The 18,625-nt window shown below is 29.3% G+C and overlaps 2 protein-coding genes across 2 annotated transcripts in view; one reads left to right on the forward strand and one right to left on the reverse strand.

Annotated features, from left to right (window-relative positions):
* The window catches only part of LOC136969541 (tubulin-folding cofactor B-like), a 389,641-nt gene that overhangs the window by 332,954 nt on the left and 38,062 nt on the right, over nucleotides 1–18,625 (reverse strand). The window lies entirely within an intron of this gene.
* LOC136969534 (endoplasmic reticulum lectin 1-like) overlaps nucleotides 1–18,625 on the forward strand; it is a 30,147-nt gene that overhangs the window by 9,367 nt on the left and 2,155 nt on the right. The window contains exons 6-11 of the mRNA XM_067263726.1: nucleotides 2,728–2,762; nucleotides 2,829–3,049; nucleotides 4,176–4,293; nucleotides 7,484–7,591; nucleotides 7,658–7,717; nucleotides 16,120–16,232. Of these exons, the coding sequence (XP_067119827.1) occupies nucleotides 2,728–2,762; nucleotides 2,829–3,049; nucleotides 4,176–4,293; nucleotides 7,484–7,591; nucleotides 7,658–7,717; nucleotides 16,120–16,232 (655 nt within the window). The remainder of the gene's footprint in view (nucleotides 1–2,727; nucleotides 2,763–2,828; nucleotides 3,050–4,175; nucleotides 4,294–7,483; nucleotides 7,592–7,657; nucleotides 7,718–16,119; nucleotides 16,233–18,625) is intronic.

The raw sequence follows: 18,625 nt of genomic DNA on the forward strand, positions 1-18,625 counted from the left end.
TTTTACATAAGCATAAAATAATAAATTTCTCTTAATGATTATACTTTCTTGGAAGGTTTTCCATAATTACTTTTATATAAATTAATCTCTCACAAGAAAGGAATGATATGCTGAAATTGAAAAAACATTAAATTTTAAATAAAACATTTTAATATAATTTGGTTTTCTTTTACTTTTAAATTGACCAACTTGTGAAAATCATTGGGATCAATTATAATATAAATGCTTAAATTTCAATATGCTTATATAAAAATTAGCATTTTTGCTTTCAGAAACTTTCAAAGTTTTTCTGTGCTAGTACTTTCAAAATATTTTCTGTGTCTTTATAATTGTGAAAATAAATACCTAAGAAACAATAAGTTTCTTTATATGTTAATTTTTTAATGTTGCTGCAAGTAATTTAATTGAAAATTAATAATTCATAATTGGTTTTTATTCTTGACTCTTGAAGAAGGCAGCAAACTTATTAAAAATCAAAATATTTTACTTATAAACTTATATAAGTTTAGAAATTTTATCTTTATATTTGAAAGATCTTAATTTTTAAAGCCAAGATAATAATGTTTAGCCATCATTAAAAACAACAATATTTTTCATCTGTGAAAATAGCAAGCAGAAAACTAATATAATGGTCATTATTTTTTTTACTTGTTGCCTATTATCCTTTTTTTTTTATTGTGGTTTAAGGGGTATGTTGAGAATGCATAAATATGAATATAGTTTTTATAAGACTAGTTAACCCATTCTATAAGATTAACAGATATTGTAAAGAGAAAAATCACAAAAAAAATTCACTTCTAAGATCTATAATCATTAATTCTATCAACTGATTCATTGTATCTTCTGAAACAAGCTATGGAATTTGAAGATATGCTTTTAACTATTTACAGTAAATAAAATAAAATTATTTTGTTTTATTAACCTTTGTGTTGATCTTAAATTTGTTTATTCTGTACTACTAAATATCAGGAAATGTCATTATGTACTGTACTATGATATACATATGCAGAAAAATCTGTTCGGAATTCTATTTATTAAGTTTGATAGATAATATCAAAATCAATAGAGAGAATCATATCAATAAGTAGAAAGGTAATGATTATGTAGATTATTATGATTAATTGTACTTAGATTAGAAGCCCAGGATTACATTGACTAATTTCATTAATGAAAATTAAGACTATACAAACAATGTTTGAATCCTTTTTTGCCTATTTTTATCCTTTTTATTCCAGTCCAGGAACCACAAAAACAGCTAGCAACTTGAATTAAAACTTCTAAAAGTAACAGATGAAGACAATCAAAAAACTTACACACTATTAAAAATGATTTCGACGTCAACCTTTTTTGTAGGCTACGATGTCTACATACATTAAAAACTGTTAAAATTCTTCACGACAGCATTCATGTTATATAATTGCATTTAAGCTGAGAGTCCTCTGGTGGATTTTCGGGCAGCCTGGACTGGAATAAAAAAGATAAAAACAGGCAAAAAAGGACTCTATTGTTTGTATAGTCTTAATTTTCATTAATGAAATATTATGATTAATCTTTATACTATAAGTATCATAACTTTTTGTCACAAGTTAATATCTCAATAGGTGGTATAATTTTTATGACAAAAATAGCATGACTTTGTAAAATGGCATAAAGAAAATACATTTGTTTCCTTTGTTTTTGTAGTAAAAACTTATTCATCTAATGCAGGCCTGGCCAACCTGCGGCCCGTCACGTTAAATTGTGTGGCCTGCTAAGCGATATTATATATTTATTAAAACTTTTGTTTGCCGTTATGTGTATACCAAAACAATTAAATAAATGAAAATTTGCCTGTGTCATTGTTATAATGCACAAGTGTGAGTACGAACTCTCGCCTGATAGTTCTGATCCGAGGCCTGATCTAATGAATGAAAGTTACCCTATAAAAGTAAAATTTTATTATTATTATTTTTTTTTTTTATTGTGAATGTTACCAAACAATTTCTATAAACTGTTAAAAATGAAAAAAATGTTTTGCTGTTATTAATTCTCTGATAAAATTTTAATTCAATTGTAGAATTCCATTGGATGGCAATTATTTTTAAAAATAAATTTGTAGTAATTATTTTTGATGATTATTATAAAATATGGTATAAAAAGTTAATGATAATATTTGTAAAAAATTCATTAATAAAGAAAATGGAGAAAAATTAGATTTAAGTTTAGAAAAAGTTTCTTTCCTTAAGTGTAAATAAAATATTTATCTAATTGTTTAATTTGGTTAATTCTTTGGGAACATTTATTATAACTGAGACAAATTTGCTACACTGAAATAATACACAAATTAATATTGTGTTATTTAGGTGAACATTCTTATCTAACATATATTGTAATTTAATAAAATTTCCATAAATTATGGTTTTTGTTCAGTAAATATTTGAATATATATAAATGTTCTTTTTGAAGATGGCATTTTGTATGAACTAAAAGGCATTAAAATATTATTAAAATAACGAGGAAAACTTATAAGACTATTCTAGACTACTGAAGAATAATCTCCATAGGATATTATTCTTCAGTAGTCTAAAATGTTTTATTATTCTTATTCTGCTTTGAAATAAATTCTTATAATAGAACTTTGATATTTCAAATAAAAATTTCAATAATTGCTGATAATTTATTAAATTTGTAATAACAGTATTCATTATTATTTATATAATAATTAGACAAAAAATTAATTCCAATCAGATTCAGAAGATACAGATGAGCAGAAATCTAATCAAGTAAGTATAAATTGAAAAAAATTCAGTAAATTATATTTTTTTAATATAATTTTTATTATTATTTAGATTGTGCCTAATATTAAAATAAATAGTCAAGAAACTCCCTACTTTGAAATTAATATGACAGATGGAACTGTATGTGATGTAAATGGCCAACCTCGATTTAGTAGAGTTCTTTACGCTTGTGGTGAGAAAACACACGAAATATATTCTTTAAGAGAAGCATCAAGTTGTGAATATGAAGTGATTGTGTTAACATCATACCTATGCAAACATCCACATTACAGGTATTAATATAATAAAATTAATACTATAGTGCATTTTAATATTACAAAATGATTGTCTACTTATTTTGATCTAAAAAAACATTATAAAAATGTTTCTTTTTACATCTTAAATTATTAATATTTATTTTAGCATAATTTACTTTATTTTTTTATCTTTGGTCATTGTTTTAAATCTATTTTTCTTAATGAGGAAAAAAATCTGAAAATAAATTATCAAAAACAATCTGTCATCACCAAAACATAAATAATGCAAATGACATAATTTTATATATATATATATATATATATATATATAAAATTATATTTTTTTTTTTTAAATTATCCTATAAATCATTTATAGAAATATTTTAATATTAAACAACGTTTGGATTGTAGAAATTTTGAATCAGTTATAATTCAGTTTATTCAGTATTTTTTATGTTTGTTTTGTATATCTGCATACTGATGGACTAAAAACAAAAAGCTTTCCTCCTGTTTCTCTGAAATTTTTTGCAAATTATGTATGTTTTATTTACTCATATCATTGTAAATAAAAAAAGATATCTAATATTGTGGTGTATAGATGAGGATGATTTTTATTTAAAAAGTGGGATCTATGAATACAACATTTAACAGCTTCAACTGCTCAAAACAACAATTTTTTAGCATATTTTGTGTAGTATTAATAATAATTAATTTTTTCTCATCTAGTTATTTTTCTCTGCCAAAAATAATAATAATAATTTCTTTTATAATTTTAAATTTTGCTATATACAGTATATGTTATAATCTGGTACCCAATAATCTAGAATGTCCAGTACTCCAGCATTCTCTGAAAAGAAGCCTGATTATCAGCTATGTGCTGGTGGTACAAATTGTACAACGTCTGAAACATTCAGATTGCATATAACTTATTGAATTCTGCAAAAATACAAAATTATCTGGTATTAGTCTCATTCTTTCGGTGCCAGATTAACAGACTTCTACTGTATTTAATAAAATAACCAAAAACATTAAATTTAGTCTTTTCTAGTTTTAAATAATTAAAACCGATACTTTACTACTCTAAATCATTTTTGTATGAATATCAAATGTTTAATAAAAAAAATATTAATTAAACAATTATTACATTCATTTCTTTATTTAGAATCAAGAAAGTTAAGGCAAATGAAATTTATTGTCATTCCATCAATGGATCACCAAATAAGCCAATACGCTTATTAAACTTAGAAAATGAGAACTATGAATTGTCCAAAGAAAACAATGTAAGAAACTTTAATAATAATAAATTATTATTATATATTTTTGATTTTAGTTTGAAAGATAAATACAATAAAAACAAAACACATTATCAAAATATGATTTTATTTATTTATAACATCGGATCAAGGATAGACTGGAACAATCGGAGATCATTAGTGTGTCAATTGGTACACTGTGGTGCCAGGATAAACTGTATATTTCTGTAAATGAACTGTATATACTAAATCAAGTTGAGTGTGGAGGAGTATTTCCTATGAATTACAGTACATTTTGAACATCTCAGGCCCTGCTTATTCAAGAAATATGCTTGAGGAGATGGAGAACAGGAAATCTCACTAACTGTATTACTCAACATCTAACACAGGGTAATTCACAACAACTTATAGAATTTTACAAATCAAAACAATAAAAGTAAGTTTGGTGAAAAAAGCAGGTGGAGAATGGATGGAAAATGCTTACCAATACCCTGGCAGGGAGACTTGTCAGTATGGAATATGTCCACCTCAAACTGTGATGCAACACACACAACATTGTGGCAGGCTTGTCTGGCTCAGTGACTTTTTCTAGTTATCTCCACTGGCAATTGTGTTTGTCCTTAAGTTTTGGATACATGTATATTCTCCATGATAAGAGAAAATAGAGACACTGAAGTTAGATATAAAAATTCATTTCAATTTTTTTATTCAAACACAACAGTCCAACATGCCCAACAAAGGACATTGTATATGACCTTGGTTTGATTTTATCATCTTATCTGAAATGAGAAAACTAGTTGTCTCAATGAGAGTACTTCACACAAGTCCAGATTGTTGAGCAGTTAACATGTCAGCCTACTGCTCTGGGGACCCAGATATATTACACCATCCTCATTGTGGTTCTGGACAAACCTATGATTGGCTTGAAAAAAAAAAACACACACACACACTTAGTACACAGTGGGCAAAAAGAATTCAAAAAAAAAATTATGGTGGCCTATGGCCTGAGTCCAGTTATTTTCAAATTAGAAGTTACAAAATGCTCATTGTGGCAGGCAAAATGTCAGTTTGCATGTGCCATTCCAAGACAGCTCATATCCAAATCAAGGCCAGACATTTTAAAATTTCAAGTAATACACCACATTTACCATGAGTCAGATATCTGTTCATATGGATAATACACCTCTTATGGCCTGAATTAGAATAAGACTTTTTTTAAATTTAATATAATATACAACACTTTGTTTTGTTTAGTAATTTATTTTTCTTAAGGAAATATAATGTATATTAAAATAAGCAAGGCCACCAGGAAATTTGAATATTTTGCAGTCCTTCCCTCCTGACTTCCCAAATGACCCTAGTAATTTATCAACCTCCAGATAAATCAACCCCCTTGGGTCACTAGCAACCAGGTTGAAAACATTTTCTCTAGTTGACTATTACATTCTCCATCATATCCTACTGCATATATTGTTATAATTTAAATTATTTCTTAGACAAATTTAAAAATTGAAAATTTATTAGATATAAAAGTAGTAAGTTTATTGTGATTTTACAAAATAATTATAATATCTAATGTATTTTATGATTATCTGTTTCTGTAATTAGTCATAAAAGATGCTTTAATTTAAGGAAAAAATGTTTTGAATTATTCAATAGATTATGTTCAACCTGTTTATTCTTTCAAAATTACTATTTTCTGAAATTTGTAATTTAAAATGCTAAAATAATTTTGCAGTATCACATTTAATAATCTCAAATCATACTTTTTAGTAATATTATTATTAAAATTATGGGAATATGATTTCAAATAATAGAACAAGTAACATTCTGATTATCTGTTGGAAAAGTTAACTTATATTTATTGGGTTGTTTGGAAAGTAATTTCGTTTTTTTCCATAGAAAAATAAATGCAATATTCTTATAATAAATAAATATTTTATTGAATTATATATTGAACATTTTGGTCAAATATCTGTTGTCGTTGTTTCTGGTAGTAGCATGATTTCGCATTTGTAAAAATTTTGATTGTTGTTTACAAAAAACTGATCCAAGTGATTTTTGACATTGTCATTTCAAGTAAATGTCTTACAGTTAAAAAAAATTTGTATAGACCAGAACAAGTAATAACCTGAGTGTGCATGATCTGGCGAATATGGTTGGTGTGATAACACATCCCATCTAAGCTATAACAGTTTCTGACGAGTTACCAAACTTGTCTGAAATTTGGCATTATCACGGTAAAACACTACACTTTGTTTGTTGATCAATTCTGGCCTTTTCTGTTTGATGATATTACTCAATTTGTTTCTCGATGGCAGTATACTTTCGAATCAATTGTTAAATTGTCTGGTAAAAGCTCAAAAAAAAATTTCTTTAAAATCCCACCATTGAGAGCATCTCTTGTTAATAACATGTGGAACCCATATATCGAGCTATGAAACGAAACCAGTTTGTTTTAAGTAGTAATAAATAGTTCAATTTAACACATTTAATCTCTTAGTGATATTTCATGTGTTGTTATATGGCAGATTGCTTCAATCAGTATCTTTATTTTGTTTTCATTGGCTTCAAATGGCCATCCAGAATGTGGTGTATCTTCGATATTAAAATTGCCAGAACACAATTTTGTAAACCAGTTTTGGCACTGTCTTTCTCTCAACACATCTTCTCCAAACACGTACCACAATTTTTTTCTTGTTTGAACAGCATTTTGATTTTTTAGTTATAAAAAAGCAAAATATGCCAAAAATGATGCTTTCAATTTTTCATATTTGATGGGTCACAGAAAAAAAAAACAATTGTACAGAATCAAACAAATTTTTTTACAAATAAGCCTTAAAATGTCAGCTGTCGAAGTATATAATGAAAATGTGGTTTAAAATAAAATTGGCTGGTAAAAATACATCTAATTCCTCTAGTAATAAAAAACAAAATTACTTTCCGAACAACCCAATACATTGATATTGTTATAAAGTTTAGAAATATTTATTCTCATCAATATATTAGTGAGTATTTTGGCTTGTCAGTTATTTATAACATTATAATTTTAGGGAAACAAATATTTGAATTTGCTGAAAAATTTCTGGTGATACATACGTTTGATTATTTATACAGGATATTTGATATTATAAACAAAGTGCTATTACTTTTATATGAAAATATCTATAATTATGAAAAATTTGTGGTTTATCACTCAAAAATTAATTTCTTACAGCATGTACCAGTTACTGAAACACCTAATCAGAAAGCACAGACTGAGAGCACACCCCATGATGAAAAAATTATTCAAGACTTTCTCAATGGAGATTATTGTTTACATGGTGTAAGTATTAATATATTGTTTTTAAGTATTTTTAAAATTCAATAAAATTACAATCTTTGTATCTAGGGATCTGGATGGTGGAAATATGAATTCTGTTATGGAAAAAAAGTTGAACAGTATCATGAGGTTTGTTTAATTTTATTGATCTATTCTGTGAAAAAGTATATCTAAATACACCATTGTTTAGTATTAGCATCCTGATATCTTGATTAATATAATAACAATATTTCATTTTTAATCTATTGTATAAACTGTCAACACTTTTTGAAGTTAGTGATTAATATTTTTGCTTTTCAATAAATAAAATTTTAAGTTTGAATTATTAGTATTATGTAACTTTGCCTATAGATAGAAAAAACGATTAAATTCAAAAAATGTATATTTTAATTCTTAAAATTTTAAGAATTATAAAAAAATAGATTAAATAATGAGGGTAATCTTTTAATTTTTTTTACAAAGAAAAAAAGTTATTATTTCACATTTTGTTTGAATAAAATCAACTTGAAAAGCATATCAGACATTGTGCTTTGTGTTTCAGAAAGGATGTAACACTGTGCAAACAGTAAAATAACATTCATAATGTGTAAGTTAAAACTTCAAACATGTCAAATATGGTTTAAAAAGTTCTGTTCAGGAATCTTGAACTAAAAGATACAAAATGTAGAGAAAGCCCAAAAGATGTTGATGATGATAAATTGCAGGTAGAAATTGTTGAAAATTGATGAATATCACACAATATATATAACTAAACATCACACTGAATTGTGTAATTTTCCTGGCTATTATGAGATTTTTATTTAAAAAAAAGCTTAAATAAATTTGTCTGTGGTGCTGATTTATATTATTAATTGTTATAAAATGACAAAACACTCATCACTATCCTTAAAGTTGAGTTTTATTTTTAAAAGTTGCAAATGCTAATAACAAGTAAAATCTTAAGTCTGACCCATCTTGAGATATGACACATGACTGCCTCTATCTCCCATATCCTCTCAACCTTTAACCAGCAAAATTTAATAGCATCAATGCTCTTGTACACAAGCTACCATGCCAAATTTCATTTCTTAATCTTTACCTCATCCTGAGATATTAAACAAAATAGATATCAACACAAACACACATCCAAGAAACTTTTTACTTTTTTGGGTTCAGGGGTCTCAAAATGTGGAGATTTGCAAAAAAAAAAAAAAAAAAAAAAAAAAACCAGAGAGTCAAATTTGATTTGACACAATTCCAATACTTTCCCTTCTTATGTATACATAACAGCTGGGAAAGTAAAAACACTGAAAACACATGTGCACCCAAGTCATCTCTTGCATTAAGCTCAACAGATGCTGTTTACACTTTGAGTGCATTTTTTCACTGGATGCACAGTTTGAACTTAGAAGCAATAAGATACACAGATCATCTAGCAATCACTGCAAGTTAAGAAGAATGAAGAATTTGAAGTTAGAATCACTTGAAGTAGGAGGTAACACTGTTATTTTTGAGGAGCCTTTTCAATTTCTTAATCCATCCCAATTCCTTATAGGGGATGGGTAAACCATAAAATTTCAAATGGAAACCCCTATTTTTGGATTCTCAGTTAAAGAATAATAATGTTTTAAACAAAACATTTTTCCATTTTTCTAAAAATGTTAATTCCAAAAGTTACAAGAATTTTTAGTCATATTTTCAAAAAGTAACAATTAAAGAAATGCTTTTTTGATCCTCCAATTTATTATAACTAAGACATTTAAATGTTTTAATGATTGATATTAAGATAATTATATTCTTACCTGAATTAAATTCTGAACCAAAATTATCTCAATTGATTATGTTATCAATTGAGATAATTTTGGTTGAATGCAAATTTTTTGATGTAATTGTCTTGAATAAGGAACACTTACATTTTAGTTTTAAAGGAACAAAATATTATTTTCATATGTATCTGTGAAATTATTAATGGGTAAAAGATGTGTGAGTAAAAAAATATTTTGTGATGAAAATGGCAATTTGTTGAATAATTTAAATTATTTGTTTTTTATTTATTTCATTGTAAATAACAAAAATAAATGTTTAAATCATCTATTTTCTATACTCCTGAAAATAAATTGTTTTGTCAGAAATTCCTTCTAACTTAACCTAGCCTAATCAATCTTAGATTGACAATCTGTACATTGTAGAATTTGCAAAGAAATTAGCAAATTAAATGCTGGCTATTTAGTTTAAACTGCTAAATAGATACTGGGTGTCATTAAATTCCTACATGCAGCTTGCAAAGCTTAAGTGTTCTATATGTGCTATGGTAATTTTTGTGTGGGAACCCTTGAAAAATGATTTTACTATAATATGGGGTACAATTGAAGTATATGGTAAATAATACAGCAGTGGACACATCTTCCTGTATTTTCTGTTTCAAGCTTTTCATTTACACAGATCAGTGAGTGAACTAGATATCAATCATAATGACAACCAAAAGATCTTTCAGCATTGACTTCAAACTGAATGCAGTTGTGTATGCAAAAGAACATTCTGGAGGAGCAGCAGCACAGAACTTCAAAGTGTATCCAAAGCAAATTTGCAAGTGGAGAAGCAAGTGTGATGCTCTTAAGGCTATCAAGAATAAAATGAAGCAAAGCAGCTGACAGGAGGAGGGCCAAGAAGATCAATGAAGAATTAGAAGAAAAGGTTCTGTAGTGGATCTGTGAGCAGCCAGAGAAAAGTAACCATACCTACAGATGGATGGTGAAGGACTGTAAAGTACTATTTTTAGTATCTTAGGAAACCGACACTAACTGCGGCCGGTAAAACTTCCGTTAACCTAATGGGTACTTTACGCGGATTCTAGATTAGTTTGCCAGGCTTGGGCTTTTACACGTGCACCGAAAATATTAGTAAAAATGACAACAAATATCAAGTCAAAGCAAAAGTTTCAAATATATTTAATTAGTAAATTGAATTTAACCATGTACAATTGTCTATAATCCAAAACAAAATTTATTAACAAAAATCAACAAGTCAACCCGACAATAAAACTCAGCTACTTAGTTTAACTTAATCTTAATTCCCCTTTGAAAATTCGACAAATCAAATACTTAAGAACTATGAACAAAATCTCTTACGAATTAAACGTCTATCTGTCACCTCACTATACTAGGAACCTGTTTTCTCAATCCTTTTGCTGTCGTCAAATCGAATTCCTCTTTAAACCCTTGGATCGCCTAATTCTCAATCTGGACTTCAACCAGAAATCACCTCGATCGTCTTCGGTTAGTGTGCTGCTTTTGTGCTGTGAGGTGACGTCACAATTCAGCTAGGTTACTCCCTTATTTAGTTACATACTTAGTTTTTCTAACATCAAGTTTCTTTCTGGCAGCTTTAATTTTCCGACAAAATCTTACAAACCATTTACAAAGTATTTAGCACAATTTTCTGGAATGTTTTATGACTGTTTAGTAAGTATTTCTTGGCTAGTGAGTGTGGGGATTCCCCCCTCCATTTTTTTCTGCAGACTGTTTATTTCCACTGGGCAGTGCAAGTGCGCAAGATTTTTTCCTATGGCGCTCGTTCTTTCAGGAGTTGGTTTATTATCTTCTTTTTTGGTTACTAATAAGAGAGTGGTGGGGAACCTTCGTCCTAACTAAACATAAGCCCCAAACGAAAAATAATAATAAAATAAAAATAACGCTCGGACTCAGCTCCTTACAGGACAAAGCAAGAGAAATCTTCACTTAGTTAGATGAAAGGAGGGAAAATGCAGTGTTTACAGCTAGCAGGGGGTGGCTAAAAAAATTTATGAAACTGCTACCATAAGCATAAAGTTATTACGGTATCTATGTTGTTGTGCAGTAGTGTGCTTTTCTTTTTTTATTTAATAGAAAAGTTCTTATGAATTACTGGCAATTTTCATCATTTGGGATAGAGAATGGGCTGGGAAAATTATGGATGTGGTGGTGGAAAGAAGATTGAACTGTTTTCCTCCCTTTTTTTAATCACTAGTTTGGATGCTAAATTCTGTGAGAATGGAATAGAGGCTGTCTCTTATATAAGTCAAGAGCTAAGTATACTCTGTCCAATAGATTACCAAGCATTTATTAGAGGATTTACAGTATTCACTTATTGGTAATTACCTAACAAGAAGTGCCCATCAGTGGCCAAGTGGTCTTTGTACTCTAAAAACTGGGAGTTCGATCATGGGTTTGCACCTCACTCGGATGGGCTGACCACGTGGAGTTTTCCAGGTTTTCTCCACATCTGTAATGTCTAAATAGGGGCCAGTTTCCCTTAAAAGACATCCTGGAAGGCATCCCTCTAGGCAGGTCGCTCTAGTGTTGTGTTAAGTGATGTGTGTGAGATGTATAACTCATCTAGATATCCAAATATTACCGTTGCTGCAAAACATGAAGTAGTGTTCACCAGAAAGGTCTGAAAACCAAGGATATTTTAGAAGGAAGATTGGTCATGAACTTTGAATGAGTTGATGTATTGATGATTCGTTGATTCCAAGTAACCTATACTTCCATGCTTATAAGAACCAAAAAGTTCATAGTCTGATAGAGGAGGAGGAGGAGCCTAGAGTGAAAAATTCAAGTTGATTTCCTGACATGCAGAATTGCTGATTCTTTTTTCTGATGAAAAAATGTTTCAGCTGCAAAATACATTCAAGTGTGTCAGTAAAGGATGGGACAAAAGACAGGTTTAGCACATTCAGAACATATCCCATGTCATAATTTGGGTGCTGTCTCCTTTTGTGGCAAGCTTCTACTGGAATTTGTTCAACTGGAGCCTAAAGTGAAGTAAGATTATAATACCCTCCAGGATATGGGTGATGGATCCTCCAGGATATCAGGAATATATTTAGTAAACACTAATGATGTGCCGGGTATCCATATCCGTATCCGCAGATATCCGAGGAAAAAAAGATCTGTATCCATATCCGTTACTTTTTAGCGGATCTTTAACGGATCTTTTATCTTAAAATTTCATATAAGTAATGAAATTCATTAAAGATAGGTAGCAATAAAATACTAATAACTTCAATTCAAATCACTTTTTATTTCTTAAAATTACATATTTGGCACATTGATATTGCAAAAATTAAATATTTAAACATAAATTAATGCCTTATACTGGTAACTTACTATAATTAAACTATATAGTGAGATCAAACTTCTAATGCTAATTGAAATAATCATCATGGTTATGTTAATTATTATAATATATCAAATTATCAATAAAAGAATCACATTTTTAGAAACTTCAAAAAAATTAAATGTCATAATCAAAATTAATTAATGGTAAATTGTACAAAAAGTAACTTGGCAGCTTTATCCTCCAAAAGTCTATTACAATGAGGATCATAAATAATTCCTGCTGTGCTGAAAAACTACTCACTTGGAATGCTTGTTGCAGCTGACGATAAATATGTGCGAGCCACGTGACTAAGACTTCCAAATTTTTTACTATTAATCTCCCGATACTTTAATGGATCTTGGTCTCTTGATGATCTTTTTTCTTTGGCATATTCTGTGAGCAAATTAGCATTAGTGTATGATATTTGGTTTTCAGATTCCTCATCTTCATTGTCACCATCTAACACATTGGCCATAGAGTCTTCTAAACTGTTGCAATGTTCTTTTCTTACAGCATTTGGTTTCTCTGTGCTAATTGTAGTTGTTCTGATATTTACTTCTGTTTCTAAAGCTGTAAGTGATTTCTGTTTTATATCTTTGATAAGAAAGTCACTGAAGAATTTACCTTTGTAATGTGGGTCTAAAAATGTTGCTATTTGGAACAATATACATTTTGTCAATTTCAGAAAAATGATAATCTAATTCATTCTTCAAAGAAGACAAAAAAATAAAGAATGGCAGGTGTGCTGATGTTGAGAGTTTCCCCACTATTAGCAGAAATTTGAATCTTGTCATACAATTTATTTAATGCTCGTTCTAGAGGAATAATGTTGGATATACATATGTTTTGTGTGCTCAATTTTTTTGTGGTATCTTCCAGAGGCTTCAGTACTTTTACTAATTCTTGAATTAAAATCCACTCTTTGGCATCAAGCTGTTCTATTCTATTATTAATAGAATAAAGCGACAACGAATCCTTAATGCAATCAAGTCTTTCCAACATATAACAGCTGGAATTACAGCGTGTTGGCAAGTCTTGCAAAACTTTTAAAACTCTTTGATTGAGTTGAACTTGTATTTTTTCTAATTCTTGCTTTGCCATTGTAGAATGGTTGAAATGTCCTGCAATTTTTCTGCATTTTGTAAGTAACATGGATGTTGCATCAACATTTTTAATAGCTTCTTTGACCACCAGATGCAACTGATGTGCTGTATAGTTGATATTATTTATGTCAGATAAAGTGCAAGCACGCTTCATGTTGGATCCCCCATCTCTTACCATGCAGTGCACATTCTGTTTTGGGATTCCCCACTCTCCAAGCATACGTTGAAATATTGCCAAAATGTAATCTCCTGTATGGTGTTTGTCAAGAACCGCCGCTTTCAAAACAATATTTTTTCTTATAAAATCTTTTGTAATGCCATGTCATGTTAAGGATAATAATGAAAATCCTGACACAGAATCTGACCAGATATCTGATGTAAAGGAAACTCAAAATCCTTCAACATGTTCTTTATTTTCAATGACACTTTATTGTAAATTTTGCTGCAAATAAGTTCCGTAAAATATTTCCTGCCTTTTAGAACATAATTTGGAACAACATGATCCATCAATCATTGGAACCCCAATCCTTCTGTGTGTTGAAAAGGTAAATCAGATAAAGCTATCATTTCTGCAATTAAATAGTCAATTTTTATTGATTTGGGGTTTGTATTATCCCACATTTTGACTTTTTCTATGTATTCATTAAAAAATGTTTGTCTAAATTCTCTTTTTACCGTTTGTAAAGATGTTCCCTGTGAACAATTTCATCGGCACTCTTCTTAATGGAGTCTTCTTTTAATAATGCATATTCTTGTAGATATTTCCTCTGGAGGTGATTTTTTAATGATGTTGTACCTTTACCCTTACGGGAATACTTTCCTTCGCAAATTTGCATTTAGCACATTCATCATTTACTATCATATAAAATATTTCCATATTACACTACTAAACTTTTTTGTTGACATTGTTTTTATTTTAATTTAACTCAACACTCTCCAAAAACACAAATGTAATCTATGCTATTCCGTGTCACACTAAACTATAAACAAAAACACACACAGTGCAACTCAAAACACGCACGTTACTAATGCAAAGTGTCAACTATCGGTCCAAGGTCATATGCACTGGCACCGACTGAGTACGAAAGTTGAGATCCGTATCTGCAGATATACATTTTTAACGATTCGGCACATTACTAGTAAACACATTCTTGATACCTTCCAGGATATGGCCAAGTGCTGTGTCACTTGGCCTTGTGAAGAAAAATGTGTCATAGTTTGTCATACCAAATGAACAACCCACCTTGTTCCTAGACTTGGACCAGCAGGATGAAGGTCAAAATATGGAAAGTTGTACGGAATGCTTACAAATGGATTCAAAAGTTCAAGGAAGGTTGAACGTTAGAACCATTTGCATAGATGATAAGCTGTGTAGACTTTTGAATCCACTTGCAGGCATTTTTTAGTGACATCCACATTGTACCTATAACCTGCAATGAATCTCACTAGGTCTAATGCCTTTGGCTGTCAATTTCAAACAGCTTGCTGTTTGATTTTGTTGCAATTTGATATGGACAATACAATTTTGTACATCAGGTAGTGGACACAAATACTGGCTGACAGGTACAACTATTGGTACAGGACTGCATTATTGTGTACACTTTTTCAATATTATTAGTCTCAACCTTGTACACTGTTATTTTTTCTTTAATAGAGCTACTAACCTTACTTATTGAATGTATCTCATATCTGTGGTGAATTGTTAAGGAACAATGTTTTGGACACCCTACTCTGGGAACAAGTGTTGCATTGAAGGACATTTCACTTGACACACACAATGCCATAGTGGAAGATATTTAACAAATGGCATGGGTATCATCCATATTTGACAGTGGGGACATATCCCCTAATATTTTTGTACTAGCAAATTGTCCCCCTCCCAACATATTTTTATTTTATGCCATACTACAAAAATTAAAAGTAGAAATGAGTACTGTACACAACACCTACACCTTATTTTATATATCCACTTAAAACCCAATAATGGGAAATTTTTCTCACTCATTGTCATTGGACTGTCTCTCCAATATTTATACAGATCAATCCTAATGGTGAATAGAAGTATGCTTGAAATATGATGGAAGACATATAGAGCACGTGGTTTTCTATCAATAAAATATTAGATGACACTTGTTAGTAAAGTGTACAATGTATTAATATTGTTCTTTTGTGTTTTGATTACTTTTTTTGAGGCTCGTATCTTTTAACATAATTATGATCCTGTTGTCAAAACAATGCTTAATTTGCTTTGCTGATTTGAAAAATATTTAACATAAATAAAAATCAGCTGATATTAATTATAATTTTCAGGAAAAAAATAAACAGCGTACTGTTATTCTCTTAGGAAGTTGGAAAATAGATCATCATCTTGAATGGTTAAAAAAAAATCCTTCAAAAAGACCCAAAGAAGGGTTAATACCAAGGTATGAATTAATTAAGTACAGTCAAACCTGTTTTTATGCGGTTTTTTTTTTGTGCGATTTTTTATTTGTGCGGTATAGTTGGCGACTAGTCTCGTGCGATTCGTCATGTCTCACGTTGACTTATTATAGCTAAATAAACTTATTATAGTAATATTATTGCATGAATATGCGAAAAATGAAATAATTTATTTTTTAAGTCAACAAATCACCACCTGGACAAAAATATGTAAAACAGACGATAGACGAGATGATGCAGTCAAGTGCTGACATCTGTTGTCAATAAATTCTATTTCGTACGGTTTTGAGTTATTTTCTATGTGAGACTTTTTTAATGCGGTCCCTATTGACCGCATAAAAAAATATTTTTTAATTGTGTTGCGAAAACTATTTTTTATAGCCACTCGTAAAGTTTCGTGCGATTTTTTTTTTTTTTTTTTTTTTTTTTCTGTGCGGTCCCTATCCACCGCATAAAAACAGGTTTGACTGTAGATCAAATATTGTATTATTATAATAGTTTAATTACAATATTTATTTTTGAAAAGTATAAATAAAAGTTTTAATATTTTTCTTTTTTTTATCAGAATATTAAAATATACTTAGAATTCAATATTTTCATAAAACTTTTATGCTTGATGAGTATTAATGATACTGCTATATTTAAGCTAAATAGACTGTAATTTTATGTATAATTAAATATGTATTTGATTAATTATGGTTCAATATAAACTTTATCTAGTTGTATTTTCAGATTTGTTAAGTGTTATTGTCTTGGTATTGTTTTTTTTTTTTTATTTAGGGTTAGGCAAAGAAACTTTCTCCTAATCTTTACCTTGGGCCAAACGATAGAAAAAGTTTTATATCCAGATAAATAAAATTCCCAAATATGATATTAAATTACAATTTTAAAATATGCATATGCATATATAAATTACTAGCAGAGAATGCCAAGCGTTGCCCAGTAACTTCAGGGGGTTAAGTTGTCTTCGTGATAGGGTAGCATATGTTTCCTGCAGTGTGGCAGAGAGTAACTATGCCAAATTTGGTGAAAATCAGTCAAAGGGTATGGTAATTTGTGGGGGGGTGAAATCAGAGAGAAGGAGTGATGGTCCAAGTTCTATAGTAGTATACATTTTTTTGGAGGATTGTAGACACTGACAATGCAAAATTTGTCTAGATTGCTGAAAAGGTTTGGGAGTTTGTAGGGAAAATAAAATCAGCAGGAAGAACTGTGGGGGTCCAAGTTTTAAGATAACTTATGTACTTCATATTGGAAAGTAATAAGCTTTACAATGGTCCATTGAATGGATGTATTTCATGACAATCACGACTTTCTTTTAAGCATTTTATCATTGATAAGGCTCGCTCACATTTGTACACCTGAAAAGTAACCAAAAGGACTTATGTTATCAGATATCTACCTAAATAAATTAAGACTAATTCTTATTTTTAAATAATGGTATGGTAGGATTAATACTAAAACAACAAAAACACAAAAATGCTATAGGCCTATGTATAAAAGTTTAGTTTAATACAAGGGAAGTAAATTTGCTCCTTATCATGTTATCAGTAGCAGAGGTGGAAGCCCTTAAGACATCACAAAATCAATTTCCAAGATTGCCTTGACGAGTAATATGGATGCTAGCATAAGTGTGTATCTGCAGGAGAAACTTATTTTGAAAATATGGTGGTGCAGAAATTTGTGTTGTGTAATAAAATTTATGCCAAAATGTTTTGATTTGTTTGTGGCTCTACTGTGTGTATGAAATTACATATAAGATTCAGTTACCAAGATAAACATTTTTTCATCTTTATGCAATCTTTACTGATAAAGGTTTTCATTTTCAAAAGACAAATACTTATTTCTAGTCCCTTCATTCCATAAGTTCACATTCTGTTGTTTTTAAATTCCACAATTATTATTAACCCCTAGTAACCCCCCATTTTTTATATAAATTTAATACTGTAAACAATGTTTCATAACTAAATATATCGTTAAGGTATATTTACAATTATTTTCATAACTAGTCATGATAGAAAATCTTGATAAGATTCGTACAATTTATATACTGTAATTTACATTTATATAAATAGAACTGGTTCAACTCTATTGATTTTTTTCATAAGTTTAAATATTTCTAAAATCCACAATTTTGAATTTGTTTTATTAAATTACATATTTTAAAATATTATTTATTTAAAATATTTCTTTGAATTTTTGTAAATTATAAAGCATTTGATCTTGTATTGTAATTAAGTTCAATAAACAAATACATTCAGAATGTATTAATTTATTGGGCTACAATTTTCAAAAATTGTAGACCTGTAAATTCCCATTGGTGTCTGTCTGTCCTTCCTTAATCTCGAGAATGGAGTTAGGTAGATGAAAGTCAAGA

Source organism: Centruroides vittatus, unplaced genomic scaffold, assembly GCF_030686945.1.
Source record: "Centruroides vittatus isolate TY-2023 unplaced genomic scaffold, ASM3068694v2 contig_18, whole genome shotgun sequence".
Classification (NCBI taxonomy): domain Eukaryota; kingdom Metazoa; phylum Arthropoda; class Arachnida; order Scorpiones; family Buthidae; genus Centruroides; species Centruroides vittatus.